This window comes from Phoxinus phoxinus (assembly GCF_949152265.1).
Source record: "Phoxinus phoxinus genome assembly, chromosome: 18".
Taxonomy (NCBI): domain Eukaryota; kingdom Metazoa; phylum Chordata; class Actinopteri; order Cypriniformes; family Leuciscidae; genus Phoxinus; species Phoxinus phoxinus.
This window is the reverse complement of record NC_136893.1, coordinates 9861997-9877602: the sequence shown is the minus strand read 5'-3', so window position 1 is coordinate 9877602 and position 15606 is coordinate 9861997. Positions and strand designations below refer to the sequence as shown.

General features: G+C 41.8%; 1 protein-coding gene across 3 annotated transcripts; it reads left to right on the top strand.

Annotated features, from left to right (window-relative positions):
- Window positions 1-258: 258 nt before the first annotated feature.
- On the top strand, window positions 259-15594 carry asxl1 (ASXL transcriptional regulator 1). Of its 3 annotated transcripts, none has more exons than XM_079588124.1 (12): window positions 259-746; window positions 4553-4635; window positions 4957-5074; window positions 5894-6047; window positions 7513-7586; window positions 8325-8409; window positions 9004-9123; window positions 10148-10314; window positions 10424-10520; window positions 10645-10750; window positions 10849-11770; window positions 11898-15594. In XM_079588124.1, the coding sequence occupies exons 1-12, from the start codon at window positions 690-692 to the stop codon at window positions 14931-14933; spliced, it is 5019 nt and encodes a 1672-aa protein (XP_079444250.1). In that variant the 5' UTR covers window positions 259-689; the 3' UTR covers window positions 14934-15594. The 3 variants fall into 3 exon arrangements, with proteins under 3 accessions (XP_079444250.1, XP_079444249.1, XP_079444251.1); XM_079588123.1 differs by having other exon boundaries at window positions 11892-15594; XM_079588125.1 differs by lacking the exon at window positions 9004-9123 and having other exon boundaries at window positions 11892-15594.
- The last annotated feature ends 12 nt before the right edge of the window (window positions 15595-15606 follow it).

Sequence of the window (15606 nt, the reverse complement as noted above, 5' to 3'; positions counted from 1 at the left end):
GTAAAACATGTTGTAATACAATTTTCACATTTAAAACATTTAACTATTTTTTAATTACAACGTTCGTTCAGTCCACAGGTCATTGACATTTACTTTTTCTTTGCTGTATTTTACTTTAGTAGACATCCCTAGAGAAACTTTGAAGCACAAAAAAATATATGTGTCGTGCTGCCTAATATGAATCACGTCTGATCTCGCCGCACATAACAATGGGAGTGGCCTCATCCCGTCAGATGCGTCAGATGAGCCGCGGCTGTAAGAGCGACTGAAGAAGAAGAGGGGGATGGGGAGAATTGTTTTTGTGTTGCATTCCTGCAGTGTGTTTGACCTTTGACCTCATTGTTGTGTTCTCCTCGTCTTGCATTCCAAAGTGAGGATTTCCTGCAGTATGCCAAAAGCTACTGGGGCTCGCCTGTTCTGCGCCCTGTCTGTGTTTACCACTATTTAACCAGTGAGACGTTACCAAAAAACTCCCTGGACCTCCGCTGCTGCAACAACCGATCGCTTTACTGGCAAAACGTTTTACGGAAAGGCGTGCGAGTTTAAACGGAGCGTCTACGCAAGTCCTAGGGGTGAAAAGGAATCAAAGACCCGTTTTGTGTTACAGCTAGCCTAGCACGCTAACGGGCTTGCCGTGTATCACGCACACGTTTCATATCCGCTGCAGAAATCCGCACCCGCGCGACAACATGAAGGACAAACAGAAGAGAAAGAAGGAGCGCACGTGGGCAGAGGCAGCTCGTATGGTAATATATTAATAATTTTAAAGGAAATTATAGCGGTTTTATTCCTGTGTGTAGGGTTAGGGGTGTTGCACGAGAGCCGCGAACAAAGCTGTCTCGCGCTGGGCTGGACACATTCAGGCGCCGCCGCTGCTGCTATTTGTGTATCTATAGACAGTGTGTGATGTTTCATAACCCGGCTTTTACCTTTAAGCTGGCATGGCTCTACAATGTGCCTGTTTTACCTTGACAACATAAGCATTTCGTTTCTTGTGTTTGTGTCTCATTTGAATGAAAGAGCCCTTGCTGGTAGCCTAGCGTATTAGCAGCTCTGCCCGTTTGACCCTTTGTTTGCAGGGCTTCTTTTAGCGAGCTGAATAAAATCCTAAAAATACTGTGAGATTTTTGCCTGTTATTAAAGACCAATTTTACCAAATGTGTCTTAAATACTAATTTGAGCTGCTTGTTTGTTTTAAATAGCAACTGAGATAGTAGGCCATATTTCTGATTTTATCCAGTTCGTAATCAATTGATATTTTTTGTTAGAAATTTATTTATTTATTTTGGAGCATTTGGGTATTTTAATGCTTTATGTCTGTATCAGTATACATCTGTAAGCAGTTAAAAAAGATTTGTCTCTTATCTTGTTAAGACAAAACAGCTATGCATCTGCTATTATGATAAGAGGGTTTCTCCTTTATTCTCCACAGTGGTGGTACATGGGTGCATAAAATTGATCTGTAGTGCATATATTATTGCATGTTAAATGTGAATTATACACAATTCAGTTCATGCCGGGAAAATGCTTGTATTATATGCATGCATCTTCATAGTTTCTTTGTTGCATTTGCTGCAAATTAAATGGAAAACGTGTCTAATCTTGTTGCAAAGACTGGCATTTAAGTAAGATATATGTCGGACATCTACACTTGCAGCTTAGTTTTTGTTATAAAGTCAATAGCTTTAGTAGAAACAGAACTGTATAATGAGTGACCATATCAAATAAAATACACTCCCTTATCAGACATTATGTTAGAAAGTGTCTCAGACCAAATACACCTGTGCAGCTGAGTTTATTAGCGTTTTTGCTTTCTTATGATAAAATGTGTGTGGTTAAAACCATTATGTCTGTTAGGTCTTTGTCTGCTTTCCTAGGTGATCATAACAGCTTTCACTCTTGAATTTGATCCACCCAAACAGACCAGACAGTCTTTGAATTTGGTAATATCTGCTGTTTGGCTTATGGCTAGTTTGAGATAAAGCTCGAGGAAGGTTGAATGAAGCTACAGACATGATATCTGGCAAGAGTGGATCTCGAAACACAAGTGTTGTCGTTTTTTGGGTGGGGATCCCATGTGCTAGAACCACTGCTTGTATCAACTATTGGAATTATGTATGTCACAGTTTAGAACCTGTAATTAAATGTGATGCCAAATCTGAATAAAAACGCATCTAATATCAGATGTCTGTTTTACTTGTTGGTGATTTTAAATACAAGGATATTGTCAACTTATACCAACAAAACAAATTTCAGGACTGTGCTCTTTTGCAGGCGTCACATGCATGGATTGAGCTTTGGGAAGCAGGTATGGGCATGCCTGTATACCAGGTAGAGCAGTCACCTACCAGCTCCTCGTCTGTAGTAATGGGACAGGCTCTCGGGGAGATGAGGGCACACTTAAAACCAAATAGACTGAATACTTTAAATCCAAGTGCTGCTTACTACCTGCAACATCATATTTCCAGTTCCATTAATTATAGGATGATCGGGTCTTTTAAATGATTCAGTTGTATGAGTGATTAAAGATCTTCAAAGAGCATTGCAACATTATATAATGACTTGGAAACAAAGCAGCAATGAGAAATGGCAGCTTCGGGAGTCAGATGCAACCAGATACTTAGGCTCAAGGCCAATGTATATCAGATCATCTTGGTGATACACTTGTTTGCAATAGGAAATGTGAAGCAGGCCACCTATTTTAGTGTTTCTGGTCATTCTCGATGGTTCCTTCCTTAAGGGGACTGTAATGGTGTATAGCCATCTTTGGTGTGTTGAAAAGAAAATTTGGTTTTCATTAGTCCTGATGCTGGATGTGGGTGATGCTGTGTTTTTTTTTTTGTGGCTGTTTTAATATAGCATCCTCTACAAATGGATTGGATGTTTGAGGGAACAAGAGAAACGTCACTTCAGAGCATTTTCGTGCAGCAAGAGTTTTATTTGTAATTTGAACCCCTTGTCTAGTCTATTGTGCATTTATTCCCAGAGATCATATGGATATGTTCGATATAAGACCGTTTAAAAAGATAACTTTCAGTTTTTTAGTCTTGGCTAGTTCTCATGACAGCATAATTTTCAATTAAAATGTCATATTTTGACGTTCCTTTGAAATGTCAGACGGCTTCAATGATTTTTATCCACCCCTTTCTTACAATCGACTGCCAGATTGCATTCAGATGTGGCTCCATCCAATCAACAACCGATGGATAGAAGTCCTCTCCCTACATTTTTTTTTTCTACTCTTCTTCACTTGGCTGTGCATCAATACAATACTGAAGAAGAGATCTGTCACTACTTCCATTTCATCATGACTTCAAGAATACTAAGCCACTCATTTTTAAGTGCTTACATGTTAGGAATTGTCCACTCTATGAATTATGGTAGTGTGTATAATATTACTCCATTTTTCATTCCCTATGGTACCATGGAATGGCTGGGGTGAGAAGAGTAGAAACCATGCTGGCACAACTCGACAGAAGCAATGCATAAATGTGCCGCGCCTTTCAATTGCATTACGTACACACAAGCATTGGTGCCTTGTCACGACTATGTTATAAATAACTAGGAAGTTTGTCTTGACATTGGCCTACTAGTTTGAAGTTCTCACAGCTTGACGTTTTTCGTGCCTGCTTCCTTGCAGGAAGTGCACCTGGCTGGTATTTTATCATTTAATTTAGTGTGCATTTCTTTTATAGCTTGTGCTCTTCCATTTCCTGTTTCAATGTCCTTGGTTTTAGACTCAGCTGAGCACAGTGGAAGTGAATGCAGTGCTTACCATTTTAACCACCAAGTAATCGGAAGGTTACATGCGCTTGTGGCCAGAACGGGGTGGAAATGATATGCTCCGTATCAAAGGGGAGAGGAATGTTAAAAATATGGTGTATTATGATTAATACACCCTTCCCCCATTTCACATTTTCTGTGAATAATGTTCTTCCTGAGGTTTCGCACATGCTACATAATATCAGCTGTGTTAGTCTTTTTTTTCTGCTTTCATATAGGCTAAAAGCCTGTCATATACAGGAATTGTGGAAGTCTGGAATTGTGCAGAACCTGTCTAATATGGACCTAAAATAAGAAAGCTGAGTGCTTCTGTTAAAACTGGCATGGTGGTTTTAAAATAAGTGTGAATTGCAATGGTACTGTAATTGGCAAGCTGAGAGTGCTGTGCTTAAACTGTTAAGCGGGTTTCACAGTAAACCCCATCACTGAAAGATAGTCTTTTTATTATTCATCCTCTTTAAATTGCTGCTACATCCATACAGGTACAGGTTGACGTCTTTGGCAGTCACAGTTCAACTGTCTTTGAGTCTCGTACCAAGTTGTGTTTTTTTAAATTGTGTCAAGTAAAAAAATATTTAAAAAACCTCTCTGCTTTGTTTTTGAACATAATGTAAACATCCCAAAAGAAATGCATTTGATTGGGGTTATATGAACGCAAAACTCAAGGCCATTTAGTAGACTAATCATAAATTTGTAAAAAAAAAAAAAAAAAAAAATCTTAATAAATTGGATGGTTGTTGATTTTGATGTGCTTTCTCACCTCTTGCAGGTTCTGGAGAATTTTTCTGATGCCCCAATGACACCCAAACAGATTCTGCATGTCATCCAAACAAAGGGGCTGAAAGAAATGAGGTCTGGTATAAATCATTCATAAACATAAATGTACTGTATTTCTGTTTGAGCAGTGATATTCATGCTTGAGATTTGTTTCCATGCTAATGAGTACTTTTTTTTTTTTTTTTCTTTTTTTTTTTTACTCTTTTTCTTGACTGGCTTTATTGGTGTATCTTTATAATGGGCTTTTGTTTCTCTTTTTCTCAAATTATTTTCACCCTAAAATAGAAGGTAAGATTAATTTAAAGATCTATTTGTTGCATCTTCCATTAAAACAGTTTAATCTTCCTCACTTGAGTGACACTTGCACGTTTCTACCCCTCTTTCATCCTTCCTCAGCGGCACAGCTCCACTGGCCTGCCTGGTCACCATGCTTCACTCTCAGGTCAGAGGAGACCGGGTGAAGAACAGTATTTTCTTCAAGCTGCCTGGAAGGATGAGTCTGTTTACCCTAAAGGTAGAGAATCCGTAAAACCTTGCAGCAATCTTTCTATGCTTCAAACTCTTTCACTCTGGTTTTCAGGGTTCCTACGCAGTTTGCAAAAGTATGGAATTTGAATGGAGTAATTTCCAGGTCTGGATAACTATGGAAAAAAGAAAACCGAGTATGGAAAAATATGTTTCTAGACAATTTTACCTATTCAATTTTCTAATATAGAAAATTACAAATGTAATAAAAAAATAAATGTATTATACAGTGTTTTCATGACTAAAGTTTAGTGATCCTTAGTGACTGTCAAACACGAGTGAGTTCAAGGCACACATTTAGTTATGCTAAACTGTTTTTACCATAAGAGAGTCTCTTTTGAACTTCACTAAAATAATGTCTTTTCAAATGCCACTCAAAACGGCAACAGATATAGGAGCAAACTATCGTCTTAATCAGACTGTACTTTGCTGTTTGGTGATCATGCAACATAAATCCACATTTACAGTATCAAACTGGTGTATCAGTGGTGAATATATGCTGGTTTTAAAGCGTTTAAGGTTTCTTTTCATGTAAGTGCATGTTATCACTTCAAGAAAACCAATGAAAATAAAATAAAACATTTACAGATGACTCTGCTATACCAAATATAATGCTGTATGAACCATTTATGTTAAATATAGACTAAAAAAAACAGTTTTGAACATTTGAGTCTGGAAAAGTATGGAATTTTGAAATGGAAAATGTGTAGGAACCCTTGGTTTAGCAACTGGATTATGATTCTAATACCCACATAGATGAAGCTACATGTCCTGACTCCTGTGTCTATCTACTCACTGATGCCCACAGAAAAATGCACTTCAGTGGACAAAGAGCCCGACAGCGAACGAGTCTGGAGATGGGACTGGTACTTCAACAGGATCCACCACAGCAACAGTTGAAGGAGCAGAGCAGGAAAGCTGTGACTCCACAGAGGCGGCTGCTGCTAGTGGGGAAAATGATGGTGTGTGGACTATTCATTCTTTTCATTCCCCCCCAGAATTGATTAATTCACCCTGTTTTACAGTAAGTGGAACAGGCTTATAAATTAAAGAAGCGTACAAAAGAGCTGAAAAGTAGAGGCCCCATCTTTTAATTTTTAAGAAAAGCTTTGATTCCAAATGGTGATGAGCATTAAATACCCTGAGCTTAAAAAGCATGTAGTGCCTGAGAGACATTGATTTCTTTTTTTGCTTTGGATGTGTGTGTTGCCATGGATACTGCGGCACATGACGCATCCAGCAGTGACCTAGATGAGAGCGGTTTAGAACATGTATTTGTGTGTGGCGTGAAAAAGAATACATGTGATATTATGCCTGTAAATTACAATGCATTTCATATTTACTCTGTTATACACGTTTATGTGAAAAAACTACACTTTTCATCCTTGGCAGATGTGATTTAATGTTTCGAAGTATGATGATTCTAGAAAACAGCTTTATTTCTTATTCCATTTATAAAATGCATTTCCCATAATTAAATAATGCTTATGGCATCTATTATTCTTCTGCGTAAGGCAATTACTATAAATGTATCTTTTTCTATTTTTTTCGGAATAGAATATTTGCATACCTATTGCAAAGTATTTGCTGACTACCTATCATTAATAATTATAAATGGTATGTGAAAGTTTAATATGGTTGTGTAGTACTGTATGTATTATCTTTTGCTCAGTCAGGCTCTGGGAGTAGCTGCCATTTTATTAGGGTTCTCAAAGTCTTAAATGGTATAACACAATTCTTAATTATCATTTTAAGATGTGTTAAATTTGGGTAAATAAATATTTATTATAATATATATTTATTAAAAAACGGATTAATTTTTTTTATAAAAAAAACTTCAAAAGGCTGTGATTTTCACTAAATGTGAGTTTTACTTGTTTCAAAGTAAAAACTCCTTTGTGACTGGGTTTCAAATGCTCTTCCTTACAATCACTGGCAAATGTATACATTTTGGCACATTTTATCGTGATATGAATGCATTTGATGACTAATATAAATGCATAATACGGCCAAAAACATTATAATACAGTCAACTTTTGCACTACTCACCCCCTTCCCAATACCAAACAATCAGCCAACAAGACATAATAAAGGAAACGGAAGTGTTCACCAATGCCCATGTGTTCGTGAATAACCAATAAGAAATGACTAAGAAATTACTGCTCCTTCACTTGTAATCTACTGTTGATGAATAATGACAATTTTATTGACGTTTATGTTGTAATACGTTTTAGTTTGTTATAAGACTGCGTATTTAATATATTTCATCTGTTAAATGAGCAGCTATACGTAGAAATATTCATCAGTATTTTAAAAATTAATGTTTTTCTTCTCTCTTTATTACATTAACACATGAACAAAATAAAAGTACAAATTGTTGAGGTAAAATTATTGATGGATGTTTTGCTCGTTTCCTCTTTGTTCCAGCTTCTGTGGATGAGACTTCCTCCAGTGCCTCTTGCTCCACAGAACCACAGACTAGACTCAGTCGCTCCTCGCAGGTACCTGCAGTGCCTAACTTCACCTTTACAATGAACCATCACCTTCATAACTAATTTTTACATGCAGGACCCTCAGGCATGGATTTTCATCTAAGTATCATCCTTATGCACAGCACTCAACTCCTCCTCAGATCACTTTATGCCAGGAAGGCAGCTGAATACATGACGTCAGTATGTGAAAATGAGTCATTAGTGAAGTGCAGAAAGATGACATGAGTCAGATCAGGAAAACCCCACAGATAACACTGACGTCAGTCATGCAAAAGACTTGAAGGATCCTAGTCAGATCATTTGCTTGGTTGATCTTTTTCAGTAAATGCAGTAAAATTGTTTGATTTAAGCACTGACTCCACAGGAACTCCAGTGCTAATCAGCAGATTTTGAAACTTATGACTGCCTTCATGCTTTTTTCTCCCTCATTTGCATAAAGCTGAAGTTTGATTCTCTTACCACTTTTCAATCCCACAATCCCCTGCTCAGGCCAGTCGCTCAGCTCCCATAGAGAATGAACTGAAAATGACAACTCGCCTCCAGGACCGTTACACCGTTTTTTTCTTTTGTTTTCTTTGTACCTGCATTGTTTCTTTTTTTGTTTTTGTTAAAATCCTTACATTCTGAAATGTTATCAGATATTACATTCCCATTTAAATTCTCCTCTGAGCATGCTGTTGTTTTCCATTTCTGTGGAGGAGCTGTGTGTGTATGTGCTCATGATTATTTCTCCAATCCCTCTTACAGTCAGGGAGACAGAGGAAGAAAGCTGTGATGATGCCCCGTGTAGTGCTCACTCCTCTCAAGGTCAACGGTGAACACGTCCCATCAGGTTATAATAGCTCTTTTTCTTGTTCACTTTTTTCACCCCCCCTTCTTTCTGTATCCCTCCCCCCACTCTGCAGTGGTTTGTATACCTGCTTCCTCTGACTGTGGATGCTCTTTATCTGAGTGGCCTGATAGTGTTTGTAATTTTACACATTGACACTCTCTAATCATTTATAGTGCAGTCTCCTCAAGGGCTGTTTTCCCACAGTTCCCTCCTGTTGACAGCCGCCGCCTCTTTTTCTTGGTTAACTTTGCACTAAAAACAGCATCTTTTCTTGAAGCCACTGACATTTTTGTCACTTGAACGTCAATACCCCTCAGTGTGAAAGCAGTGTTTCTGGTTTGTCCTGTCAGCCCTGCTCTGTTCCCCTTGGATATCTGCTTTGCATTTGCGCCTTAGAGATATCCATTCACCCCTCTTCCTCTTTGTCTCTGTGCCTCGGGATATCCGTCCCTTTGACTTTTTGTGTTTCACGCACATGCCTGTCACTTTGGCCTCTTTAGTGCCACTAGCCTTCATGCCTCAGCTGCCCTACCCACACTCACTCGTTCTCAGAGAGTCTCACCAGCCTCCATCCTCCCCCACCTTTACCCTCAGGAGCAGCGGGGAGGCGCAGGGAAGGCTCTAGGGGGGGTCCAGGCCCTACTCTCCGTGCCCGCTCCGAGCTGGGCTGGAAACGCACCCAGCACTTCAAGAGCATACGTGGTCTTCGTTCAGGTACAGAGGATGAAAACCAAGGACCCCCATGTATTAAATACTTCCCCTAAGCCCCTTGCTCACAAATGTCCCCCACAACATCAATAATTAACTTCTTCCCAGGTATTACACTGAGTGAGTGAATAGCTAACAAGTTTGTGTCAATCCAATGACAATGTTCCAGTCTTTATTTCAGTCACTTTATTCCCAGTCAGTTATTTCTAACCAGCAATTAAGGCATCTGAAGGAAATAGTGAAATAAACAAATAGCCATTTTCATTTAGGTTTATCATTTTCTCATTTGCAGTGGATGGGTGCAAAAAAAAGTATTGTGTAGAATCTTTTGTCCTGATGCTATTGAATTAAGGACATGCTATGTGAATCTTTTGTCATGCTGGTTTCTCAAAGTGCATAATTGTTTTGATTTCGAATAAAATTGACTTAACTGATTAAACTTTTAAAATTAAAGGTAACAATATCTGCGCATATAAGTTTGGAATCCATGTTTATTCCTTTGCTTCAGCTCATTTTATTGCGTTTACCTGAGCGTCAATGGGACAAACTCATAGAAACCTGACTCATTTCAAACCTCGTTAGTCTATAGCTGAGTTCAAACTATGGTTTGTCTTTTGCAGTTTTGTCAGTGTACTTTGTTTTATTCTGTAGACTCTCAATAAGCTGGTCTTAGTCAAAAACTGTTTGAATTTCATTGCAGACTTGTTTTGTAGTGTTTTGTTTCGGATATTAATTGCACCATTAGCTAATGTAATGTTCACATTATAATAATGTAAAAGCTGTGTGGATTGATCAATGGCTCAGGTAAACTTAAAATAAGACACTTGTTATTGCTTTACTAGAGTTCTGCTATAACACCCTCCGATTATACAGCTTTACTAGCACTTCATATATTCATGTATCATACACTAAATATATGGAATGTAGACCAGAGCCATTAAGATATTACAAATATGGCCCTGCCGTGCACACATTAAGTCTCATGAAGTAACTTTCTTACATATACTCAATGTAAGACTGTATTTTGCAGGTCCCATGAAAAGGAATCGAGGAGGAGTGGAGGTGGATTTTGAGACTCCAGGTTCCATCCTGGTCAACACCAACATTCGTGCTCTCATCAACACGCGCACCTTTGCTGCTTTTCCCCCTCCCTCCCAGCAGCAACTACTCCAGCTTTTACCAGAGGTGGACAGACAGGTATAATTCTTAGAGAATTGTAGAATTCTTGGAATTCTTGATTTTCAATTGTTACAATTGTATATATGTTCTTGTTTTTTCACCTAATTTTCATTCTTTTAATGTGTAGGTTGGCCCCGATGGCCTTGCTCGGCTAAGCAGCTCGGCCCTTAATAATGAATTTTTCACTCATGCCTCCCAGAGCTGGAAAGAGCGTCTAGCTGAGGGTGAATCTCTTACTTTTGTCCTGTAATATATGAAAATAAATGAATGAAACCGACCAAGACAAGTGGCTCTAGGCAATTTTCTATATTGGTGGATAAAGTGAAAATATTTTTTACATTCTTGAAGGTGAGTTCACTCATGAGATGCAGGTTCGCTTCAGGCAAGAGATGGATAAGGAGAAGAAAGTAGAAGCATGGAAAGAGAAGTTCTTTGAGGAGTATCATGGCCAAAGGTTCAAAAGCCTTTTTTTCCCCTATTTTTTTATCTTAGAATTCTTTTGTTAATCTGATTATTAATGTTGAATTAAAATAACTTATTCTGTTTTTTTAGGTCTGGCTTGACAAGAGAAGAGGCGTTAAAGCTCACAATGAGCGATGCTGGAGATGTTGCCGGTGCAGTTTTAGACTCTGATTCTGCTACAGTGGCTACACCCAAGAGGCGAAGTGTTGGAAGAAGACGGAGGGAAGGCCGTATCAGACGGCGTTCACGTGCTGACCTCAGACGTAGAGCCCGGCGCTCACTTTGCAAAAATACAACGGCAACTTTACCTTCAGAAGAAACAACAGAGAGCACTGCAACTCCAGATGTTATACCCTCAGTTGCATCACCAGTCCCAGAAGCAACAGCAGTTCAGGGAGAGGTGGTCCTCCAAACAGACATTGGACTGGAAGCTCTAGAAGAAAACCTCTCTGCAGAGGCTGTCCCCTCCCCTGTTCCTGTACCCACGCCTCCTCCAGAATCCACAAGTTCAACCTGCGATGAACCAGAAGCCTCCACAGGCCTGTTGCCTGAATTGCCTGAAGTACCTGAACCAGCTGTTGCATCTACCTCCTCTCCTTCCTCTTCCTCCTCTTCAACGTCGTCGTCATCGTCGCCTTCTTCCTCTCCCTCCTCTGCCTCAGACAGACAGACTTTTGCCGCAAGCTCAGACTCCTCTTCTTCCTCTTCCTCCTCCACTGCTGCTGTTGCCACCGATCCGCTGGATGATGGGGCTTCAGTCATTACCACTGGCACAGCAGGCACTGGCGCAAGCAGCAGGGAGAGCAGCCCCGCAGCCAGTCCCACCACATCAAGTCCAGCAATTCAGCTCAAGGAGCAGAAGAGAAGGCCAGACGAGTCCCAGGCCTTCACCAGCTTTCCCGAGAAAAGGGCGCGGCTGGATGAGCGTCAGTCCTTTCGTAACACAGTTGACTGTGTGCACTCAGAAAAGCCACAACCTACAACAGAGGAGCCCAAGGTCCCGCCAATCCGGGTATGTTGGACATGTTATTTTTTCTCATTAGTCTTTTGTAAACCTCTATGTAGTTGAAAACTATCTCCATGAGTGTAAACCTTATCTTGTATGCGTGTTTCTCTTCTACCCACTCCACTAGATACAGCTCTCCCGGATCAAACCGCCCTGGGTCAAGGGGCCGCCAACGTACCAAATCTGTCCCCGCATCGTCCCCCCCAACGAAGGGTCGCGGCGCTCTGGGACAGGGGCGCGCACCCTGGCGGACATCAAGGCCCGTGCACAGCAAGCCCGTGCCCAGCGAGAAGCCGCTGCTGCTGTTGCAGCCTCTGGGGATGGGGGAGGGCCTGGGGGGAGCGGCCCGGGGGGTGGTACTGGGATACCGGATCGCTCCAGCGGGAGGCGCTCGAGAGAACACCCAGGTCCCGTTGAACCAGGAGGAGGAGGAGGAGGAGGAGGAGGAAGACGAGGAGGAAGAGTTGATTTGGAGGAGCAGGAATCGTCTGCGAGCTCTCATTCGTCTGGAACACAACTACAGCTGTCCAGTGTAGATTCAACTGACAGGCCTCAAACCTCTACCCCACTGACTGAACCATCTCCCTCCTCTGTGTCTTCAAACCCATCTCTACCACCATCAGAGTCTCCGAAAACACTCTCACTATCGCCACCTGCAACCGACAGCCCTGCTTCCCAGGACCAGGTGGAGGAGATTTGTGGAGAGGAAGAGATGACTGCCTGCCCAAGTGATAAAGCCTCGGAGCAGACCTTAGACACCCCAGTGCCTACGCCAAGTGATCCAGAGTCTTTTTGTAGTCACCAAGACCCCAGAGGTGAGGAGGCAGAGTCCAGTGAGAGTAGAACGACTACTCCTGTTTGCACCTCAGCATCAAATGATGCCATTTCTTTAGTGCCCACCTCTATACCAGACTCGCTGCCAAGATTTGGTGCCCAGGGTGTGGATGTCATCAGGACCTTGGCAGCTTCTCAACCTTGGGAAGGTGAAAAGAATGGTGGAGAGCTTCACCCAGGGACAACTGGAGTTATCCAGCATGGCTCAGACTTGAAAATACCCAAAGAGACACTTGTTACAGCCCGAAATGGATGGGTAGAAAGTAGTGAAGAGCATTCCATGAGAGAGGGGATGCTACAAGAACATAGGAATGGAGAGAGTGATGCTGATGGCAAATATGAATCGGGCACTCTACCTTGTCTACCAAGTAATGCTGGCGAGGAAGACACTGGAGCACACAGTGATTCAACAGAGACAGCATCTGACTTTGAAAATGAAACTCAGGAGGATGAAACCGTGGATTGGCATGGAGCCCAGATGGATATTAACGGCATGCATGCTCAGACCACAAAGTCACAGAATCATCCTGTCATTCAGACCTCAAGTCGACTCGCTTCATCAATGTTGAATCCTCCTCAGCACCAGCAACCAGTAATACAGGCCCATATATCTAACCCCAACCATACCCAAACTGTCATTCAGGCTCGCTTTCCTAATGGTGTGCCAAACCAGCCAGTCATTCATTCCCACAAGCAGCATACAATTCATACCCATGCTATAAACCGTGCTCAGGAACAGATTAATACTGCGCCCTCACAAGCCCAAGTGCAAGCTTACCTGACACAGGCAGAGAGGGACCAAAGCAGACATCTACGGCTGAATGATAATGGCAATGGTGTGAAGGTGTTTGTTTCAACAGAGGATGACACCAAACCTCTGAGCAGAGGTCCTGGAGAAGATTTTGTTTTAAATTCTGCTGGTACTCCAGTTGGCAGAAGATTCCAAGGTTCATCTCGATCAGTTTCCTCTGTAGAGGCCAACAACCCTCTTGTCACCCAACTTCTTCAAGGCAGCCTACCCTTAGAGAAGGTCTTACCCCAGCCTCACTCAGTCAGCAAGCTGGAAATTAATCGACTTCCAGGTTCCCCTGCAGGTAACTCAGCCAGTCGTCAACCTCCTAGAAATCTGGGACCACGTTTTAGAGGCCCGTCTGAGTCAGGAGGACCTATAGAAACTGGTGTCTCTGACTTCCAACAAAAAGCCCCATCTGTTCGAGTATCTCCTGGACCTGGTCGAAACTTCGGTTCTTCGCCGCCGGGTTCTGCTCCATCTCGAATGGCATGTTTGTTTGAGGAAGCCAGCCCAAGAACCACACATGTTCAGTTCAGTTCTCAGCAACCAGGAGGTGCAGTGCCCTCAGGAGCAGTACCTGTCATAACATCCCTTCCATCAAACTCCTCTGCTAGAACTTCAATGGATATGAACTCTCAGAATGCTCCAGTTTATGAATCAGCTGTCATTAAAGAACACCCTGGACCTCTTCCTCCACGAGGTGAAAATCTAGAGAGGCCAGCTGGATTTCAACAGCATCCTAACAATCTCTCCCAGTCAGTGTGCAGAACTGCACCTGATGCTCCCTCACCTCCACACGGTGACCTTTGTCCGTCGGAGGTTGTACCTACTGTTAAGATTAACTGGCGCCCAAGCAAACCCCAACCACCCCAGCATCAGACGTATCAGCAACAGCTTTCTCCTATAGCTACAGTAAAGAATGAAGTCTCCTCGCGCCCTTCGTGCCAACAAGCTCTGACCAAAAACTCACCTGCTCCTATCTTTGGCAATACTTCTGTTGTAATAACCAAAAAGGAGCCTCTGGACAGTTTTCATGGAGGTGGTGGAGCTATGGAAGGACTGCTAAATATGGAAATGTCTCTTGTCAGAATGGCTAAAAAGGAACAAGGCAGAAATCCATATGCCCGTCAAGCAGACACCTCTGCTTCCCCTGTCTCCTCCTCTCCTTCCCAATCTGCCTCCAGTCTCCCTTACCAGTTATATAGCAAGCTACCAAAACTGCAGCAGAGTGGGGGCAACGGAGGGTCCTCATCCAGCTTCAGTTACACAGCTAATGTGTCTGTGGTGGATGGTAGCGGCTTCTCCCGGAGTTTAGCCGATGGTGTGCTGCAGATAAGGCCACGTGTGAGCGTCAGCAGCGGTGGAGGCCAGAGCGCCACGCTTAGCATTCAGGCATTTGCGGACAGTGCTGCAGAAGAAGTGGCTCTCAAGTGTTCCTGCCGACTTAAGGCTATGATCATGTGCCAGGGCTGTGGCGCTTTCTGCCATGACGATTGCATTGGCCCCTCGAAACTGTGTGTGTCATGTCTGGTTGTCAGATAGTTTGCTGCAGCTCCTCAAAACCAGCAGTCGACTGGTCAGAGCAAATACTTTGATCACTCCAGACAATTCTAGCCCCTTGCCAGTGGTTGAATACTACTGGCAATCTTGGACTCTTGTGAGCAAAGAATGAGGACACTGCAGTATTTAAACGGGCCAGATTTTTTTGTTGCTGGGCCAGGCAATACAGTTGGGCTGGAAGATTACTTGTAAGATAAAATTCAGTCTGTATTTTTGTTGCATATTTTTTCTATTGCTGTTATGATGGTGTTATTATTACAATAATAATGATATTGTTATTATTATTGGTATTACGTGAATTTACATGGCACGGTCGATTGTAAATTGTGCCTTTTTTTTCTCCAACAAAACATTTACCTCATCTTGACACCAGTCATCAGTTCAGTGTGAAAATGGTGGCGTTCCTTTTAGTTTTCTTCTCTTGATGCCTCTCTGTGAAGAGAGCTTTATGAGAATTTTGTGTAATGTCTTGCAAAGAAATATTTTTTTAATCATTAAACAAGAAAATACATTTTTGTTATTTTGTAAGTGCTTTCACTCTTCTTTTTGTTTCCATTTTTATTTTCTTATCCAAAGTGAAGTCCAGTCTGTACTTGGCGGTTAAGCACAGTATTCAAATCTAATAAAGCTGAAAGTGAGCGTATTTTCTCTATTT